This window comes from Salvelinus fontinalis, chromosome 26 (genome assembly GCF_029448725.1).
Source record: "Salvelinus fontinalis isolate EN_2023a chromosome 26, ASM2944872v1, whole genome shotgun sequence".
Classification (NCBI taxonomy): Eukaryota; Metazoa; Chordata; class Actinopteri; order Salmoniformes; family Salmonidae; genus Salvelinus; species Salvelinus fontinalis.
The window spans coordinates 22,831,679-22,850,725 of record NC_074690.1 but is presented as its reverse complement, the minus strand read 5'-3'; the positions used below and the strand labels follow the sequence as shown (position 1 = coordinate 22,850,725).

The 19,047-nt window shown below is 44.8% G+C and overlaps 1 protein-coding gene across 7 annotated transcripts in view; it reads right to left on the bottom strand.

The window, feature by feature from the left end:
* Positions 1-9,498: 9,498 nt before the first annotated feature.
* Positions 9,499-19,047, bottom strand: part of LOC129823948 (aspartyl/asparaginyl beta-hydroxylase-like) — a 29,230-nt gene continuing 19,681 nt past the window's right edge. For 5 of the 7 annotated variants that reach the window (XM_055883085.1, XM_055883086.1, XM_055883087.1 and 2 more), the window contains 6 exons: positions 18,621-18,692; positions 17,700-18,422; positions 17,238-17,330; positions 15,526-15,567; positions 15,299-15,343; positions 9,499-11,920 (listed from right to left, as the gene is read on the bottom strand). In XM_055883085.1, the coding sequence (XP_055739060.1) occupies positions 11,913-11,920; positions 15,299-15,343; positions 15,526-15,567; positions 17,238-17,330; positions 17,700-18,422; positions 18,621-18,692 (983 nt within the window). In that variant the 3' untranslated portion in view covers positions 9,499-11,912. The remainder of the gene's footprint in view (positions 11,921-15,298; positions 15,344-15,525; positions 15,568-17,237; positions 17,331-17,699; positions 18,423-18,620; positions 18,693-19,047) is intronic. The other 2 variants (XM_055883084.1, XM_055883083.1) reach the window with 2 other exon arrangements.

Sequence of the window (19,047 nt, the reverse complement as noted above, 5' to 3'; positions counted from 1 at the left end):
TTTGGTCTGATCCCTACTCCTCCTCTTCAGACGAAGAGGAGGAGAGAAGCCGTTACAGAATCACCCACCAAACCAGGACCAAGCAGCGGCAGCAGGAGAGGCTGCACTATTTGGAGAAATGGACATGGGAGGACGACCTAGAAGGCAAAGGACCCTGGGCACAGCCAGGAGAATATCGCCGCCCCAAAGAGGAGCTGGAGGCAGCTAGAGCTGAGAGGCGGCAATATGAGGAGGCAGCACGGAAACAAGGCTGGAAGCCCGTGAGTCAAACCCAAACATTTCTTGGGGGGGGGGGGGGGGGGGGGGCTCTCGGGGAGTGTAGTTGGGTCAGTCAGGAGACGTGAGCCAACTACTCCTGCTTACCGTAAGGAGCCGGTGAGGGCGGAATTGGAGGTGAATGACGCAGAGACAGTGAAGGAGTTAATGGGGAAATTGGAGGAGAGAGTTATGAAGGATGTATTGGTTTGGTCCATGAGGCACGGCATCCGTCCGACTGAACGTGTTGGTGAGTTGATGTCACCGGGAACAGCTCTCCATACTCGTCCTGAGGTGCGTGCTAGCCGTCTGGTTAAGACAGTGCCTACACCACGCACAAAGCCTCCTGTGCGTCTCCAGAGTCCTGTGCGTCCTGTTACTGTTCCCCGCACTAACCCTGAGATACGTGTCCCCAGCCCAGTACCATCAGTGCTGGCACCACGCACCAAGCCTCCTGTGCGTCTTCAGAGCCCTGTTCCTCCTCCATGCACTCTCCCTGTGGTGCGTGTCTCCAGCCCAGTACCTCCTGTTCCGGCACCACGCACAAAGCCTCCTGTGCGTCTCCAGAGCCCTGTACGCACTGTTCCTTCTCCCCGCACTCGCCCTGAGGTGCGTGCCATCAGTCCGGTACCATCAGTTCTGGCACCACGTACCAGGCCTATAGTGCGCTTTGAGAAACCAGTGTGCCCTGTTCCTGCTCCATGCACTAGCCCTGTGGTGTGTGTCTCCAGCCCATTATCACCAGTGCCTACACCACTCACCAGGCCTACAGTGCGCCTTAGCCGGCCAGAGTCTGCCGTCTGCCCAACGGCGCCTGAACTGCCCGTCTGCCCAACGGCGCCTGAACTGTCCGTCTGCCCAACGGCGCCTGAACTGCCCGTCTGCCCAACGGCGTCTGAACTGCCCGTCTGCCCAAAGCCGTCTGAACTGCCCGTCTGTCCAACGGCGCCTGAACTGCCCGTCTGCCCAACGCTGTCTGAACTGTCCGTCTGCCAAGCGCCGCATGAACCGCCTGTCTGTACTGAGCCTGCAAAGCCGCCCGTCTGTACTGAGTCTTCAAAGCCGCCCGTCTGTCATGAGCCTTCAGAGCCGTCCGCCAGACAGGAGCCGCTAGAGCCGTCCGCCAGACAGGAGCAGCCAGAGCCGTCCGCCAGACAGGAGCAGCCAGAGCCGTCCGCCAGACAGGAGCAGCCAGAGCCTTCCGCCAGACAGGAGCAGCCAGAGCCTTCCGCCAGACAGGAGCAGCCAGAGCCTTCCGCCAGACAGGAGCAGCCAGAGCCTTCCGCCAGACAGGAGCAGCCAGAGCCTTCCGCCAGACAGGAGCAGCCAGAGCCTTCCGCCAGACAGGAGCAGCCAGAGCCTTCCGCCAGACAGGAGCAGCCAGAGCCTTCCGCCAGACAGGAGCAGCCAGAGCCTTCCGCCAGACAGGAGCAGCCAGAGCCTTCCGCCAGACAGGAGCAGCCAGAGCCTTCCGCCAGACAGGAGCCGCCAGAGCCTTCCGCCAGACAGGAGCCGCCAGAGCCTTCCGCCAGACAGGAGCAGCCAGAGCCTTCCGCCAGACAGGAGCAGCCATAGACTTCCGCCAGACAGGAGCAGCCAGAGCCTTCCGCCAGACAGGAGCAGCGAGAGCCTTCCGCCAGACAGGAGAAGCCAGAGCCTTCCGCCAGACAGGAGCCGCCAGAGCCTTCCGCCAGACAGGAGCAGCCAGAGCCTTCCGCCAGACAGGAGCCGCCAGCCAGCCATGAGCAACCAGAGCCGCCAGCCAGCCATGAGCAACCAGAGCCGCCAGCCAGCCATGAGCAGCCAGAGCCGCCAGCCAGCCATGAGCAGCCAGAGCCGCCAGCCAGCCATGAGCAGCCAGAGCCTTCAGCCAGCCATGAGCAGCCAGAGCCTTCAGCCAGCCATGAGCAGCCAGAGCCTTCAGCCAGCCAGGATCCGCCAGAGCCTTCAGCCAGCCAGGATCCGCCAGAGCCGCCAGCCAGCCAGGATCCGCCAGAGCCGCCAGCCAGCCAGGATCCGCCAGAGCCGCCAGCCAGCCAGGATCCGCCAGAGCCGCCAGCCAGCCAGGATCCGCCAGAGCCGCCAGCCAGCCAGGATCCGCCAGAACCTGCCAGCCAGGATCCGCCAGAGCCTGCCAGCCAGGATCCGCCAGAGCTGTCTTCCAGTCATGAGCTGCCTTCCAGTCATGAGATGCCTTCCAGTCATGAGATGCCTTGCAGTCATGAGATGCCTTGCAGTCATGAGATGCCTTGCAGTCATGAGATGCCTTCCAGTCATGAGCTGCCTTCCAGTCATGAGCTGCCCTCCAGTCATGAGCTGCACTCCAGTCATGAGCTGCCCTCCAGTCATGAGCTGCCTTCCAGTCATGAGCTGCCCTCCAGTCATGAGCTGCCCTCCAGTCATGAGCTGCCCTCCAGTCATGAGCTACCTCTCTGTCCTGAGCTACCTCTCTGTCCTGAGCTACCTCTATGTCCTGAGTTATCTAGGGGGGACCGGTGTTAAGGTTCCTAGACCAGGGTCGGGGGCGAGGATCGCCACTCGGAGGACGCTAAGGAGGGGGACAAAGACAATGGTGGAGTGGTGTCCTCGTCCTGCGCCGGAGCCGTCACCGCGGACAGATCCCCACCCAGACCCTCCCCTTGAGTTTTAGGGGTGCGCCCGGAGTTTGCACCTTGAGGGGGGGGTTCTGTCACGTTCCTGACCTGTTTTCTGTTGTTTTGTATGTGTTTAGTTGGTCAGGGCGTGAGTTGGGGTGGGCATTCTATGTGTTGCGTTTCTATGTTGGGGTTTATGTGTTGGCTGATATGGTTCTCAATTAGAGGCAGGTGTTTGACGTTTCCTCTGATTGAGGACCATATTAAGGTAGGCTGTTCTCACTGTTTGTTTGTGGGTGATTGTCTTCCGTGTCTGTATGTATGTTCGTACCACACGGGACTGTAGCGTTTGTTTGTAGTCTGTACCTGTTCGTGCGTTCTTCGTGTATTTGTAAGTTCTCATGTTTTAGGTCAGTCTACGTCATTTATTTGTTTTGTAGTTTGTTATAGAGTTTTCGTGTTTCGTCGTTCTGTTAAATAAATATTCATTATGTTTTCAAAACCCGCTGCATTTTGGTCTGATCCCTACTCCTCCTCTTCAGACGAAGAGGAGGAGAGAAGCCATTACAAACCTTGGGAAAATCCTCTGCATTATCATTAACAGCAGACATTTCCTTAGTGAAAACAATGTACTGAGCAAATGTGAAATTGGCTTTTTACCAAATTATTGTACGACAGACCACATATTCACCCTGTACACCCTAATTGACAAACAAACAAACCAAAATAAAGGCAAAGTCTTCCTACTCTTTGTTGATTTCAAAAAAGCCTTTGACTCAATTTGGCATGAGGGTCTGCTATACAAATTGATAGAAAGTGGTGCTGGGCTAAAAACATACGACATTATAAAATCCATGTACACAAACAACAAGTGTGTGGTTAAAATAGGCAAAAAACACACACACTTCTTCCCACAGGGCTGTGGGGTGAGACAGGGATGCAACTTAAACCCCACCCTCTTCAACATCTATATATACGAATTGGCGAGGGTACTAGAACAGGCTGCAGCACCTGGCCTCTCCCTACTAGAATCTGAAGTCAAATGTCTACTGTTTGCTGATGATCTGGTGCTGCTGTCGCCAACCAAGGAGGGCCTACAGCAGCATCTAAATAATCTGCACAGATTCAGCCAGACCTGGGCCCTGACAGTAAATCTCAGTAAGACCAAAATAATGGTGTTCCAAAAAAGGTCCAGTCGCCAGCAAAACAAATACAAATTCCATCTAGACACCGTTGCCCTAGAGCACACAAAAAACAATACATACCTTGGCCTCAATATCAGCGTCACAGGTAACTTCCACAAAGTTGTGAACGATCTGAGAGACAAGGCAAGAAGGGCATTCTATGCCATCAAAAGGAACATAAAATTCGACATACCAATTAGGATCTTGCTAAAAATACTTGAATCAGTTATAGAACCCATTGCCCTCTATGGTTGTGAGGTCTGGGGTCCGCTCACCAACCAAGAATTCACAAAATGGGACAAACACCAAATTGAGACTTTGCATGCAGAATTCTGCAAAAATATCCTCCGTGTACAATGTAAAACACTAAATAATGCACACAGAGCAGAATTAGGCCGATACTCGCTAATTATCAAAATCCAGAAAAGAGCTGTTAAATTCTACAACCACCTAAAAGGAAGCGATTCCCAAACGTTCCACAACAAAGCCATCACCTACAGAAAGATGAACCTGGAGAAGAGTCCCCTAAGCAAGCTGGTCCTGGGGCTCTGTTCACAAACAGACCCCTCGGGGCCCCTGGACAGCAACACAATTAGACCCAACCAAATCATGAGAAAACAAAAAGATAATTACTTGACACATTGGAAAGAATTCACAAAAAAACAGAGCTAACTAGAATGCTATTTAGCCCTAAACAGAGTACATAGTGTCAGAATACCTGACCACTGTGACTGACCTAAAATGAAGGACAGCTTTGACTATGTACAGACTCAGTGAGCATAGCCTTGCTTTTGAAAAAGGCCGCCGTAGGCAGACCTGGCGAGAAGACAGGCTATGTGCACACTGCCCACAAAATGAGGTGGAAACTGAGCTACACTTCCTAACCTCCTGCCAAATCTATGACCATATTAGAGACACATATTTTATTTCCCTTAGATTACACAGATCCACAAAGAAATTAAAAACAAACCCGATTTTGATAAACTTCCATATTTACTAGGTTAAAATCCCACAGTGTGCCATTGTAAATACAACCCATATTTATGTGTATTTATTTTCCCTTTGTACTTTAACCATTTACACATCGCTACAACACTGTATATATCCATAATATGACATTTGTAATGTTTTTATTATATTGGAACTTCTGTCAGTGTAATGTTTACTGTTCATTTTATTCTTTATTTCACTTTTGTATATTATCTACTTCACTTGCTTTGGCAATTTTAACATATGTTTCCCATGGCAATAAAGCCCCTTGAATTGAATTGGGAGAGAGATAGACAGAGAGAGAGAGAGAGATAGACAGAGAGAGAGAGAGAGAGAGAGATAGACAGAGAGAGAGAGAGAGAGAGATAGAGAGAGAGAGAGAGGGAGAATGAGAGCGAGAGAGAGGACAGAGACAGAGGACAGAGAGAGAGGGAGGGAGGACAGAGAGGGAGAGAGAGAGAGAGAGAGAGAGAGAGAGAGAGAGAGAGAGAGAGAGAGAGAGGGAGAATGAGAGCGAGAGAGAGGACAGAGACAGAGGACAGAGAGAGAGGGAGGGAGGACAGAGAGGGAGAGGGACGGAGGACAGAGAGAGGACAGAGGGAGAGAGAGACAGAAAGAGAGAGACAGAGTGGGAGAGAGAAGTATGAAAAAGTGTGTCCTATCTCCTGCTGCTCTCCTTTTCACCATGCTGACTAATGACCTATCCCCTCCCCCGAGCCTCATCAACCCCTCCTCCTCTCTCCATCCCCCCAGGACTCCGAGGGGGGAGGAGGGGTGGGGTTGTGACGTCCATGATAGGTCTTTCGATTAACCACATTGCTGTATAACACAAAGAGCCCCTCCGGCCGAGCCCCCTTCCAACAAAACAACTCTCCCCCTCTCTCACCCCCTACCTCTCCTCCCTCCCCCCTGCTAGTGAGCCTGTGCGTAATGAGGGGGTGGAGCCGTGATATCACGGGGACAGAATGCTACTGGACAGGCTGTTAGGAACCCATCCCCTGCATTGAAGACGTGTTGCTCTGCTCTTTTTCTTCTCCTTTTCTCCTCCTCCCCTCTCATGCTATAGGCCTACTGCCCTCCTTTCATCTCCAGTTAAAATGGTCTCTTTCCTCTATCGTTTCATCAGACTTGTTGCGTCCACTCCTCTCCTTTCCTCAAAAAGACTTGCTGCCGTCCTCTCCTTTCCTCAAAAAGGCTTGCTGTCGTCCTCTCCTTTCCTCAAAAAGAATTGCTGCCGTCCTCGCCTTTCCTCAAAAAGGCTTGCTGTCGTCCTCTCCTTTCCTCATAAAGGCTTGCTGCCGTCCTCTCCTTTCCTCAAAAAGACTTGGTCGTCCTCTCCTTTCCTCATAAAGGCTTGCTGCCGTCCTCTCCTTTCCTCAAAAAGGCCTGTTGCCGTCCTTTCCTTTCCTCATAAAGGCCTGTTGCCGTCCTCTCCTTTCCTCATAAAGACCTGTTGCCGTCCTCTCCTTTCCTCATAAAGGCTTGTTGCCGTCCTCTCCTTTCCTCATAAAGACTTGTTGCCGTCCTCTCCTTTCCTCATAAAGGCTTGTTGCCGTCCTCTCCTTTCCTCATAAAGGCTAGTTGCCGTCCTCTCCTTTCCTCATAAAGGCTTGTTGCCGTCCTCTCCTTTCCTCATAAAAAGACTTGTTGTGCTCTTAATTCTCCAGAGTATTTTCTCCTTATCCTTCTGTTCTCACTTTTCATTTAAAAGACACGTGGTTCTATTTTCTCTACTCCAAAGTCCTCTATGATTGTCTTAGTGAGAGGGGATACATTATCAGTCCCAAATCAACTGCTAAGCCCTTCCCCTGGACACATGGATGTGAAAGGATGGCTATAACGTGGTTATAGCGCCACCTAGGCTTCCTGTGGGCTCAGTGAAGAGCTTTTCCACCACATTGTGTGCACCTATTCAATCCTTTGCGATAGGTGTATACCCTCATGAAAAAAGTACTACACACAAAAACTATTTGTGCAGTGGTGACTATGTAGAGTTTTGTTGGAATTGTCGTTTATACTACTCAAGGTACACAAGTAGAGTTTTGTAATATTTATTAGGAAAACAGTCGTGTTTCCAGTAGTAATCAGGTAAAGACTTTTACTACTTGATGTTTGTATTAAATAAGTAGTCAAAACACTACAGCTTCACTACACAGGCTTTTCAATAGTAATCAGGTAGAGTTTTTACTACTTGTTTGTACAGTGAAAAACTACAGCAACACTACATCTGCTTATCAGTAGCGATCATTAGAGTTTTGCAGCTTGTAGCCTCTGTTTTCAATTCAAATCAATTTAAGGGCTACAAAAGTATTCAGACCCTTTTCTATGAGACTCGAAATTGAGCTCAGGTGCATCCTGTTATCATTGATCATCCTTGATGTTTCTACAACTTGATTGGAGTCCACCTGTGGTAAAGTCAATTGACTGGACATGATTTGGAAAGGCACACACCTGACCATATAAGATCCCACAGTTGACAGTGCATGGTCAGAGCAAAAACCAAGGCATGAGGTCGAAGGAATTGTCCATAGAGCTCCGAGACAGGATTGTGTCGAGACACAGATCTGGGGAAGGGTACCAAAACATTTCTGCAGCATTGAAGGTACCCAAGAACACAGTTCTTAAATGATAGAAGTTTGGAACCACCAAGACTCTTCCTAGAACTGAGCAATCGGGGGAGAAGGGCCTTGATCATTGAGGTGACCAAGAACCCAATGGTCACTCTGAAAGAGCTCCAGAGTTCCTCTGGAAAACCAGATGGCCAGATGGAAGACACTCCTCAGTACAAGGCACATGACCAGCCCGCATGGAGTTTGCCAAAAGGCACCTAATGACTCTCAGACCATGAGAAACAAGATTCTCTGGTCTGATGAAACCGAGATTGAACTCTTTGGTCTGAATGCCAAGCGTCACATCTGGAAGAAACCTGGCACCATCCCTACAGTGAAGCACGGTGGTGGCAGCATCATGCTGTGGGGATGTTTTTCAGAGGCAGGGAATGGAAACTCATCAGGATCGAGGGAAAGATGAATGGAGTAAAGTACAGAGAGATCCTTGACGAAAATCTGCTCCAGAGCGCTAAGGACCTCAGACTGTGGCAAAGGTTAACCTTCCAGCAGGACAACAACCAAGACAATGCAGGAGTGGCTTCGGGACAAGTCTCTGAATGTCCTTGAGTGGCCCAGGCAGAGCCCGGACTTGAACCCGATTAAACATCTCTGGAGAGACCTGAAAATAGCTGTGCAGTAACACTCCCCGTCCAACCTGACAGAGCTTGAGAGGATCTGCAGAGAATGGGAGAAACTCCAAATACAGGTGTGCCAAGCTTGTAGCGTCATACCCAAGAAGGTTTGAGGGTGTAATCGCTGCCAAAGGTGCTTCAACAAAGTACTGAGTAAAGCGTCTGAATACTTGTGTAAATATGATATTTCCATTTTTTTTATTTTATAAATGTGCAAACATTTCTAAAAACCTGCGTTTGCTTTGTCATTATGGGGTATTGTGTAGATTGGACATTTCTTTAAAAATCAATTTTAGAACAAGGCTGTAACGTAACAAATTGTGGAAAAAGTCAAGGGGTCTGAACACTTTCTGAATGCACTGTAAGTCTACGTCAATTAGCATAAGTCTGCCTGAAAATAAGATTATGCAACAATTCAATTATTCAAAATGAACTTGCCCAAAGTGAAGCAATAAGGCGGAGGAAAAAAATAATAATAAAATAAATAAATAAAAATAAAATAAAAATCGCACAATACCCTTTAATACTTACCTATAATCCATGTTAGGCTACTATATAATAAAACGATAGGCCTGCCTGAACTTTTGGATTGAGAATCTCCACCTGCACCTGTGAACGGATGGACTACAAATGGCAAAAATGGATCTGGTTGAGGATTTCAAAGAGAGGTTTTCTGTGCCACATTCCGTTGCCAAAGGTTGTCAAACGTTGCAGACAGAAATGCCACGAATAGCGACGACGTGATTCCTTATTGAACATGTCAGAGGCATGCTTGTTCGACATAGCATATTTCTTTCGGAACTTTACAAAACGTGCAATCTGGTGGTGGAACGAGGAACAAGGCATAGAAGTACAGTATATGGCAAGATCTTTTACAAAGGATATAGTTTATACTGCACACTAGGTTACACCAAAGTGGGTCAGTAGAGTTTCTATTATTCTTGCTGCTTTACCTCTGTATCAAAGCTGCCTCGTATTGTGGTAATATTCTCAGATGATTGTGTAATTGTGTAGTGCACTGGGTAACACTTTACTATAAGGTACCCTTTAATGGGGGGGGGGGTGTAAAGTCTAAGTAATTAACAAACAGACATTAACAAACAACTTTGGTGCTTGCGAATGACGGTTTACATACTGACTCTTTTCAGACTTAAAGGGTAACTTAGTATAAAAGTGTTACCATGCATGGTTTGGTGGACTACTGTGCCCAGGATGAGAATAAAGGCCACCATGGTGTTGTCCCAAACCTTTATTGCAGCCCCTCAACAGAACATTTACAGAAACTGTGACAGTCATCCAACCCTGCATACAGGATGCATTTTCACAATCATTTAAAAACTTTTTTGCCTATTGTAGTGATGTTTTCTGTTATTGCTAGTTGTGCAATGGCTTTCCCTTGGAGTTAATCAAGTCTGTTCTGAGCAGCAGTGCCCCACCTTTCACATATGGCTTTGAAAAAAAGTTGAACACTTTCTTTAACATTCAGGAAAAAAAAGTTTTGATCCTAGAAAGTGTATTTTTATTTAAAAATCTAGAACAGATATCTATCTTGTAAAGTTTGTTATAATGTAAAATTAACACCACGTTAAAAATTCACATCAACTTCAAAAGTGTTAGGGAATAGAAAAATACCCATTAGTGTTATAGAAAAAAGACAAAATATGTCCTAGGAACTATATTGCAACCACTTGACTTGTTTTATATGTCAAAACAAACCGTTTTCCCCCCAGAAAAGATTTGCATTGCAGCATTTCCTACAGTCCATCACATTAAATCAGCATCATATCATCTGGCACGCCCCTTATTACCACAATGCACAGAAAACTGCTACAATGGAAAGATAAAAAAAATAAAACACACCAATTTGAATTCACAGAAACATTACGGAGGAGTTTGAACGCAGACTAAACACGTAACTCCTTCTAAATAATAAACATGATCTTAACCGTCCAGCCTCAAGTCCAGATCATGAGCTAGCATTGTCCTTGTAGTAAAAACAACAATGACAACATTAATGACAATAACGTCAATAGTAAATGCTAGCCAAATTCGAGCTGGGTGTCGTTAGGACATTAGAGTTAACAGGTTACACGGTCACATTCCATTCTAGATGTACTACAGCATTTCTCTTTGAACAGTTGGTTACAGTTGGTTTTAGGGGCTGCACTGAAACACAGGCAGAGGGACAACAACAAGATGTGTTCCTGGTGTCTGCTAAAATCTTCCACAATCACAGACATTCATAAATCTTTGTTCCAAATTAAGCACTTACCCTGGGCTAGAGCCAGTTAATATACAAGTGAAACTGTACATTTTGAGAGAAATGGAACAAAAGTTTATGAACATTGTTGACGCAGACTTTTGTTTTGTGTTTAAGTGTATTGAATTATGAATTTTGATTAATCAGATTCCTGTTGGACCAGGTGTGTGTGGCAGACCTATTGGGAGACTGGGTGGGGTTTCACCAGAAGACCGGGTGGGGTTGTGTCAGACCGTTAGCCCAGAGCAGCTACATCCACACTGAGCTAAACCTAAGGGTTACGACCATTACTCCCGAGACCCTGCCCTTCCCTCGTCTCCCGGTATTTTTTTTGTATCTCTTTTTCCCAGAACAAAATAGCATACGCCAACATATCTTCCATTTGGATAGTTTACTTCCAACCCAAATACTGTCCAAAAGAGACAACAACAAAAAAGTTTAAATAAAATAAAACTCGCATTGCTAGAAAATAAATGTGTTCCCATAGATCCTAAGAAATAGAAAAAGATGTTCACTGTTGTGGCTCGAGGTCTGAGTGAGTCAAAAACACTTTCAGTACTTTAAAAATATCAGAGTGAGAGGTACTAGGAGTTGGAACAAACAAAAACGAAATGAGGAAGAGTCTCAAACACATCTTAATGAGAACTACGGCTAATAGGGATTGTTTTTCAAAGCGATATGTCTACAGACAAACAATCGCACGCACACACAAAACATCTACACACATTCTCAGTCATACACACCAAAGCTCACACACACTCGCCCAACACGTCACCTGACTTGTCCGAGTTTACCTTCCACGTGTAGTAGACTCACTACATTCTGGGAATATAAAACTTAGAGTGAAATTGCCACGAAAGATCAGTGCAGCTTTGCATAATACCTTCATGTTTAACAAAAAAAAAACATTAAAAATGTTAAAGTTCTGACCCACGATTCAACAGGGTGAAACCACACTGCTGAACTCGGTTCAGACATGTGAACATCTTTGACTAGCAAAGCAACACGTGCCTCTGCTTGTTATACACAGGAAAGGAAAACCAACCTACAACTGACCTGATCTACCTACATCCGGAAGAGAAATTCATTGATACGTTCCAGTATAGGAAATGGGAATTCTTTAAACTAAAAATCATGGAAACAAAGTAGAACAGAAAAGAAAACAAAAAGGCAAGAGAGAAAAACAACATACTAATCAAACAAGTAATGGAACAGTGTGATTTTACACTAACGGAAGAAAAACTAAATTGTGAGTGTGTGAGTGAGAAAACGGAGACAGTGGCGGAAGTCGTGGCAACGCTACTCTTTCTCTGGAGGTGGGGAAGCACGGCTGTACGTGCTTGGTGGGCTGGTCCTCGCTCCGTCTTACTGCGCTGACACCGCAGGCTCTACGTTTCTATGGGAAGAAGATAGTGAGGTCAGTAAGTGACAGTGATGGAGTACAACAGCAGAATTCAAATCAAAGTTATCATTCAATTTAGTTAATATTTCAATTACAATCTTGTAGAGAAAATATTTAGACGACATAATGTACTAATACAATGGATATGATTACTACGTAATTATTACAAAATGACAGCACAATCAAATTGATAAAAACAGGCTTGATGCCCTCCATTTCAGTTCTACTCACATCATAAGTAATCTTGCAATAATTTGTTTAATAGGATCAAAAAATCCTCTAAACTTCTTGAGGGCAGGGGGCAGCATTTTCACTTTCGGAACAATAGCATGCCAAAATGCAACTGCTTGCTACTCATCGCCAGAATATAAGATATGCATATTATTAGTAGATTTGGATAGGAAACACTCTGAAGTTTCTAAAACTGTTTGACTCATGTCTGTGAGAAGAACAGAACTTATGTAGCAGGCAAAACCCTGAGGACAAACCATTCAGAATTTGATTTTTTTTGATCGCACTGTCTTTTCAATGAGTTTTCTTAGAGACACCAGATTTCTAATGGACTTGCTTGCAGTTCCTACCGCTTCAGTTGCGTCAGTCTGTTTTCTTTTTGTATTGAACACAGATCATCCCGTCTTCAAATTGATCGATTATTAATGTTTAAAAATACCTAACGCTGTATTACAAAAGTAGTTTGAAATGTTTTGGTAAAGTTTACATGTAACTTTTGATATATTTTGTAGTGACTTGGCGAAAGTTGGAAGGTGTGTTTTTCTGGATGAAACTGTCCAAATAAATGGACATTTTGGATATATATCCACGGAATTAATTGAACAAAAGGACCATTTGTGATGTTTATGGGACATATTGGAGTGCCAACAAAAGAATTTCGTCAAAGGTAAGGCATGATTTATATTTTATTTCTGCGCTGTGTCGTGCTTGCAGTGTTGAATTATGCTACTCTCTTTGTTTACTGTTGTGCTATCATCAGATAATAGCATCTTATGCTTTCGCCGAAAAGCCTTAATGAAATCTGACATGTTGGCTGGATTCACAACAAGTGTAGCTTTAATTTGGTATCTTACATGTGTGATTTAATGAAAGTTTGATTTTTATATGTTATTTGAATATGGCGCGCTGTATTTTCCCTGGCTATTGGCCGGCGGCCCACCTGCCCCAGAGAAGTTAAACGATATGTAAATATGTCAAATGAGTGGAATTGCTCGAGCCATTTTATAAACTGTGTTTCATAAACCAGCCTCAAGGGGGAGCTACAGCCTACACTACAAATAGCTGCACTGGCCTTCATTACACACCACAAGGAAGAGTTAAGGGAAAAGTCTAAAACGGGATCCTTGGGACATCCCAACTGATGTAACCCTATTGAAATGGAAATTTACGAGGTAAGTTTAAGTAAGGGTTAAGGTGAGGATCACGGCTAGCACTAGCTAAGAGTTAAGTCCTTTGAACAAAACCTATCTTGATAGGATTAATCCACTGACCAATAATTACAGTCAACATGGCTTACACAAAGTCCATATTAAGCTTCAACACAACACAATAAAACCATAACGCCAAATAGTGTGACCAATGGGTCTTCTCTTTGGCAGAACGAGCCATAAGGCCTACACATTTTAGACAACACTACCTATTGATCAAGCGTTTCCTACCTGGCATGGGCTTCGAAGTCAGGAATATCTTATCGTACAACATACACAGACAGGCTATTTTTTGTCTGCTGTGGAAACAAGCCCAAAGGTCAGACTCACTGGAAAAGCTGGGTTTCTAGGGACACGTTTTCTTAGATAGCATGATACGATACAGTATGATACTGTACTGCTGATTAATATCCAAAGGGAAAACATAACTTCTTATGGCTGCAGGGGCAGTATTGAGTAGCTTGGATGAAAGGTGCACAAAGGTGCCCAGAGTAAACGGCCTGCTCCTCAGTCATAGTTTCTAATATATGCATATTATTATTAGTATTGGATGGAAAACACTCTGAAGTTTCTAAAACTGTTTGAATTATGTCTGTGAGTATAACAGAACTTATATGGCAGGCAAAAACCTGAGAAGAAATCCAACCAGGAAGTGAGAAATCTGAGGTTGGTCGATTTTCAACTCATCGCCTATTGAAAACACTGTAGGATATGGATCTGTTTGCACTTCCTACGGCTTCCATTAGATGCCAACAGTCTGTAGAACGTTGAATGAAGCTTCTACTGTGATGTTGAGCCGGATGGAAGCTGTTTGAGTCAGTGGTCTGGCAGAGAGCCAGGTCCTGGTCACGCGCATTCCACATGATATCGACTTGCGTTCCATTACTTCTATAGACACAAAGTCGCCGGTTGGAACGTTATTGAATATTTATGATAACAACATCCTAAAGATTGATTCTATACTTCGTTTGACAAGTATATTCGACCTGTAATATAACTTTTTGAAGTTTTCGTCCGACATTCGTCTGGACCTGCACGAGCATTTGGATATGTGTACTAAACGCGCTAACAAAAGTAGCTACTTGGACATAAATGATGGACATTACCGAACATATCTTGTGGAAATGGGAGTCCTGGGAGTGCATTCCGACGAAGATCAGCAAAGTGAAGATTTATAATGCTTATGAGTTTTGTTGACTGCACAATTTGGCAAGTAACTGTATGGCTAACTTTTGTGGCTGAACGTTGTGCTCAGATTATTGAATATTGTGCTTTGCCGTAAAGATTTTTGAAATCATTAAGAACAAGTGTATCTTTAATTCTATGTAAAACATGTATCTTTCAAAGTTAATGATGAGTATTTATGTTATTTGACGTGGCTCTCTGCAATTTCTCCGGATATTTTGGAGGCATTTCTGAACATGGCGCCAATGTAAACTGAGGTTTTTGGATATAAATATGGACTTAGTCGAACAAAACATATGTATTGTGTAATATGAAGTCCTATGAGTGTCAGCTGATTAAGATCATCAAAGGTTAGTGATTCATTTTATCTCTATTTCCGCTTTTTGTGACTCCTGTCTGGCTGGAAAAATAGCTGTGTTTTTCTGTGATTTTGCGGTGACCTAACATAATCGTTTGTGGTGCTTTCGCTGTAAAGTATATTTGAAATCGGACACATTGGTGGGATTAACAACAAGATTACCTTTAAAATGGTATAAGATACATATATGTATGAGGAATTTTAATTATGAGATTTCTGTTGTTTGAATTTGGCGCCCTGAACTTTCACTGGCTGTTGTCATATCGATCCCGTTAACGAGATTGCCGCCATAAGAAGTTTTAAACAATGATTATGTACTCAGTACAGTAGGGCTACATCCAGCTGGAAAATGTAGATTCTGTGAAATGTTGATTCTTAGTTAAAGTTTACCTGTTGGCGCATCTTCAATCTGTTCTTCTACCTCGGTATACTCTTCTGTAGAAACAAAACAAACCACAGTTGGAACTAAAAAACAGCTTCAACAGTCTTGAGTAAACTACAGAGCAGCACTACTGGCCATGCTATTAGAGAACAGGATCAATGGCCACTATGAAGGAATACAACAGAGAAAAGCTGTTCCTAGTTAGAACATTCGACTGAGTTATCTTAGCACCAACCTGTGAACTCCTCAAATGGCTCATCAAATTCATCTACCTCCTCTGCAACAGAAAAGCAACAGTTGCAGTTAGTTGAGGGAGAGACAGAAAGAGAGAGACAGAGAGAGAGACGCAGAGACACAGAGAGAAAGAGAGCACTGAAGAAAGAATGAACGTAAACTACTTTCACGGTTGCAACATCTGGAGGTACAGCTGAAGTTGGAAGATTACATACACTTAGGTTGGAGTCATTAAAACTTGTTTTTCAACCACTCCACAAATTTCTTGTTAACAAACTATAGTTTTGGCAAGTCGGTTAGGACATCTACTTCGTGCATGACACAAGTCATTTTTCCAACAATTGTTTACAGACAGATTATTTCACTTATAATTCCCTGTATCACAATTCCAGTGGGTCAGAAGTTTACATACACAAATTTGACTGTTCCTTTAAACAGCTTGGAAAACTGCAGAAAATGATGTCATGGCTTTAAAAGCTTCTGATAGGCTGATTTGACTAAAATTATGTCATTGGAGGTGTACCTGTGGATGTATTTCAAGGCCTACCTTCAAACGCAGTGCCTCTTTGCTTGACATCATGGGAAAATCAAAAGAAATCTGGTTCATCATTGGGAGCAAATCCAAATGCCTGAAGGTACAACGTTCATCTGTACAAACAATAGCACGCAAGTATAAACACCATGGGACCATGCAGCCGTCATAGCGCTCAGGAAGGAGATGCTTTCTGTCTCCTAGAGATGAACGTCCTTTGGTGCGAAAAGTGCAAATCAATCCCAGAACAGCAAAGGACCTTGTGAAGATGCTGGAGGAAACAGGTACAAATGATCTATATCCACAGTAAAACGAGTCCTATATCGATATCACCTGAAAGGCCGCACAGCAAAGAAGAAGCCACTGCTCCAAAACCACCATTAAAAAAAGCCAGACTACGGTTTGCAACTGCACATGGGGACAAAGATCGTACTTTTTGGAGAACTGTCCTCTTGTCTGATGAAACAAAAGTAGAACTGTTTGGCCATAATGACCATCGTTGTGTTTGGAGGAAAAAGGGGGATGCTTGCAAGCCGAAGAACACCATCCCAACTGTGAAGCACGGGGGTGGCAGCATCATGTTGTGGGTGTGCTTTGCTGCAGGAGGGACTGGTGCCCTTCACAAAATAGATGGCTTCATGAAGATGGGAAATTATGTGGATATATTGAAGCAACATCTCAAGACATCAGTCAGGAACTGAAAAAGCGTGTGCGAGCAAGGAGGCCTACAAACCTGACTCAGTTACACCAGCTCTGTCAGGAGGAATGGGCCAAAATTCACCCAACTTATTGTGGGAAGTTTGTGGAAGGCTACCCGAAATGTTTGACCCAAGTTAAACAATTTAAAGGCAATGCTACCAAATACTAATTGACTGTATGTGAACTTCTGACCCACTGGGAATGTGATGAAAGAAATAAAAGCTGAAATAAATAATTCTCTCTACTATTATTCTGACATTTCACATTCTTAAAATAAAGTGGTGATCCTAACTGACCTAAGACAGGGAATTGTTACTAGGATTAAATCTCAGGAATTGTGAAAAACTGAGTTTAAATGTATTTGGCTAAGGTGCATGTAAACTTCTGACTTCAACTGTATACGCTTGCATGTGCACATACGTAGTCACACACAAACACACACACACACACACACACACACACACACACACACACACACACACCTGGAAGCTCTTCCTCCTCTTGAGTTTCTTCTGATTCAGCTTCTGCTTCCTGTTCAGACTCTTCTTCTTCTGCTGCTTCTTCTTCTACCTCTTCTTTGGAGCAAAGCAACAATGGATATAAGGAAACACCATTATTTTCCAAAAAACTGATTGAATCTATTATTTTCCAAAAGGTGACATAAGCAATGCAAAACCCACAGGAGACAGTGAGTGCCCTATTCACTACCGCAAGATGAGATGTGAGAAGGGCCTGTGCATGATCTCTCTACATACATGTAGCTATTTTCAGCAGATAATGTGTCATACACTTCAGCACGAGCACTGGCGTTCAACAGTGTGAGCAGTGTGAAGAGAAATGACTCGTCAGCACTTGAAAGGATTTTTGGGTCAATACTTTTTAGACCCAGATTAAGCCTACCTGGAATAAAGCCTATTGTTCTGTTCTGGATTATTTTTCCTTACCCTCTTCTGCTGGTGCTGCCTCCTCTTCCAATGTCTCCTCTGCTGCTGGCTCCTTCTCCACAGCTTCCTCCTCAACTGGTGCAGCCTCTTCTTCTGCAGGGGTGGCCGCTTCCTCAACAGCCTGTTCCACGGCAGCGACTTCCCCATCAACTGGGACGGCTTCCTCTTCAACGGGTGCATCCTCTTCCTCCTCAGGTGTGGCCTCTTCATCAACCTCCTCAACAGGTTCATCCTCTTCATCCTCAGGTGCGGCTTCCTCCTTGACTGGGGCGGCTTCCTCTACAACCTCTTCCTCAACGGGGGCAGCCTCCTCCTCGAAGGTCTCTTCTACAGTGGCAACTACCTCCTCCACAGGAGCAGCCTCTTCTTCAACAGGTACGGCCTCCTCAACAACCTCCTCCTCCTCCTCCTCCTCTGGCTCATCCTCCAGTACTTCGGGCTCTTCCTCGATTTGAGGCTCATCCTCCTCGAAGGGAGCAGAATCCTCCTCGAAGACAGAATCCTCCTCGAAGGGAAAAGAATGCTCCTCGAAGGGAGAAGAATGCTCCTCGAAGGGAGAAGAATGCTCCTCGAAGGGAGAAGAATGCTCCTCGAAGGGAAAAGAATGCTCCTCGAAGGGAGAAGAATCATCCTCCAGAACTTCGGGCTCTTCCTCAAAGATTTCAGGCTCATCCACCTCAGGCTCTTCCTCCTCATCCACCTCAGGCTCTTCCTCCTCAGGCTCTGTAGGGAAAAAACAGCGGTAAGCAATTTAGCTGATAACGTGGATTTCCTGACAAAGCCAACTAAAGCAAGTTTGAACATGACACTAAGTTATACGAGTCCATAATATTGGTTGACATTTTTCGTTTTAAACTTGACAATTTCAAGCCACAATCCATTCAAACATCTTAGAAAATGTTGTCAAGCTCACACACACACCTGGTGGGAAAGCAGTAGCTTCCTCTGCTTTGGCGGCTTCGATCACTTCTTCAACAATGTGTTCTGGTGTGGCTGAATTAAGGGGCAGCGGGGAGAGATAAGGGAGCAGAGGGGAACCGTTAAGACCATCCACCTGGTCCTTAACTTGAACTAAGGCATTACCTGGCATACTTCATAGTTTTCCTCTAGCACAGAACTTTTCAAATGTCTTCCTTGAGACACATTTAAGAAACTGCTAAGTTTGTGTCAATAAAGAATAAGTGTATGCTCCTTTATTAAAAGCTCAAATAAATCATGAACCTATAGACCTACAGTCCAGAAACTGCAGACTAAAACCATGGTAGGTATAGCTCTGGTACATTAGTTTGTATTATGTCACAACAGGTATAGGTGTCTAATCGACAGTAGGTGAAAGCATGTCGTGTAC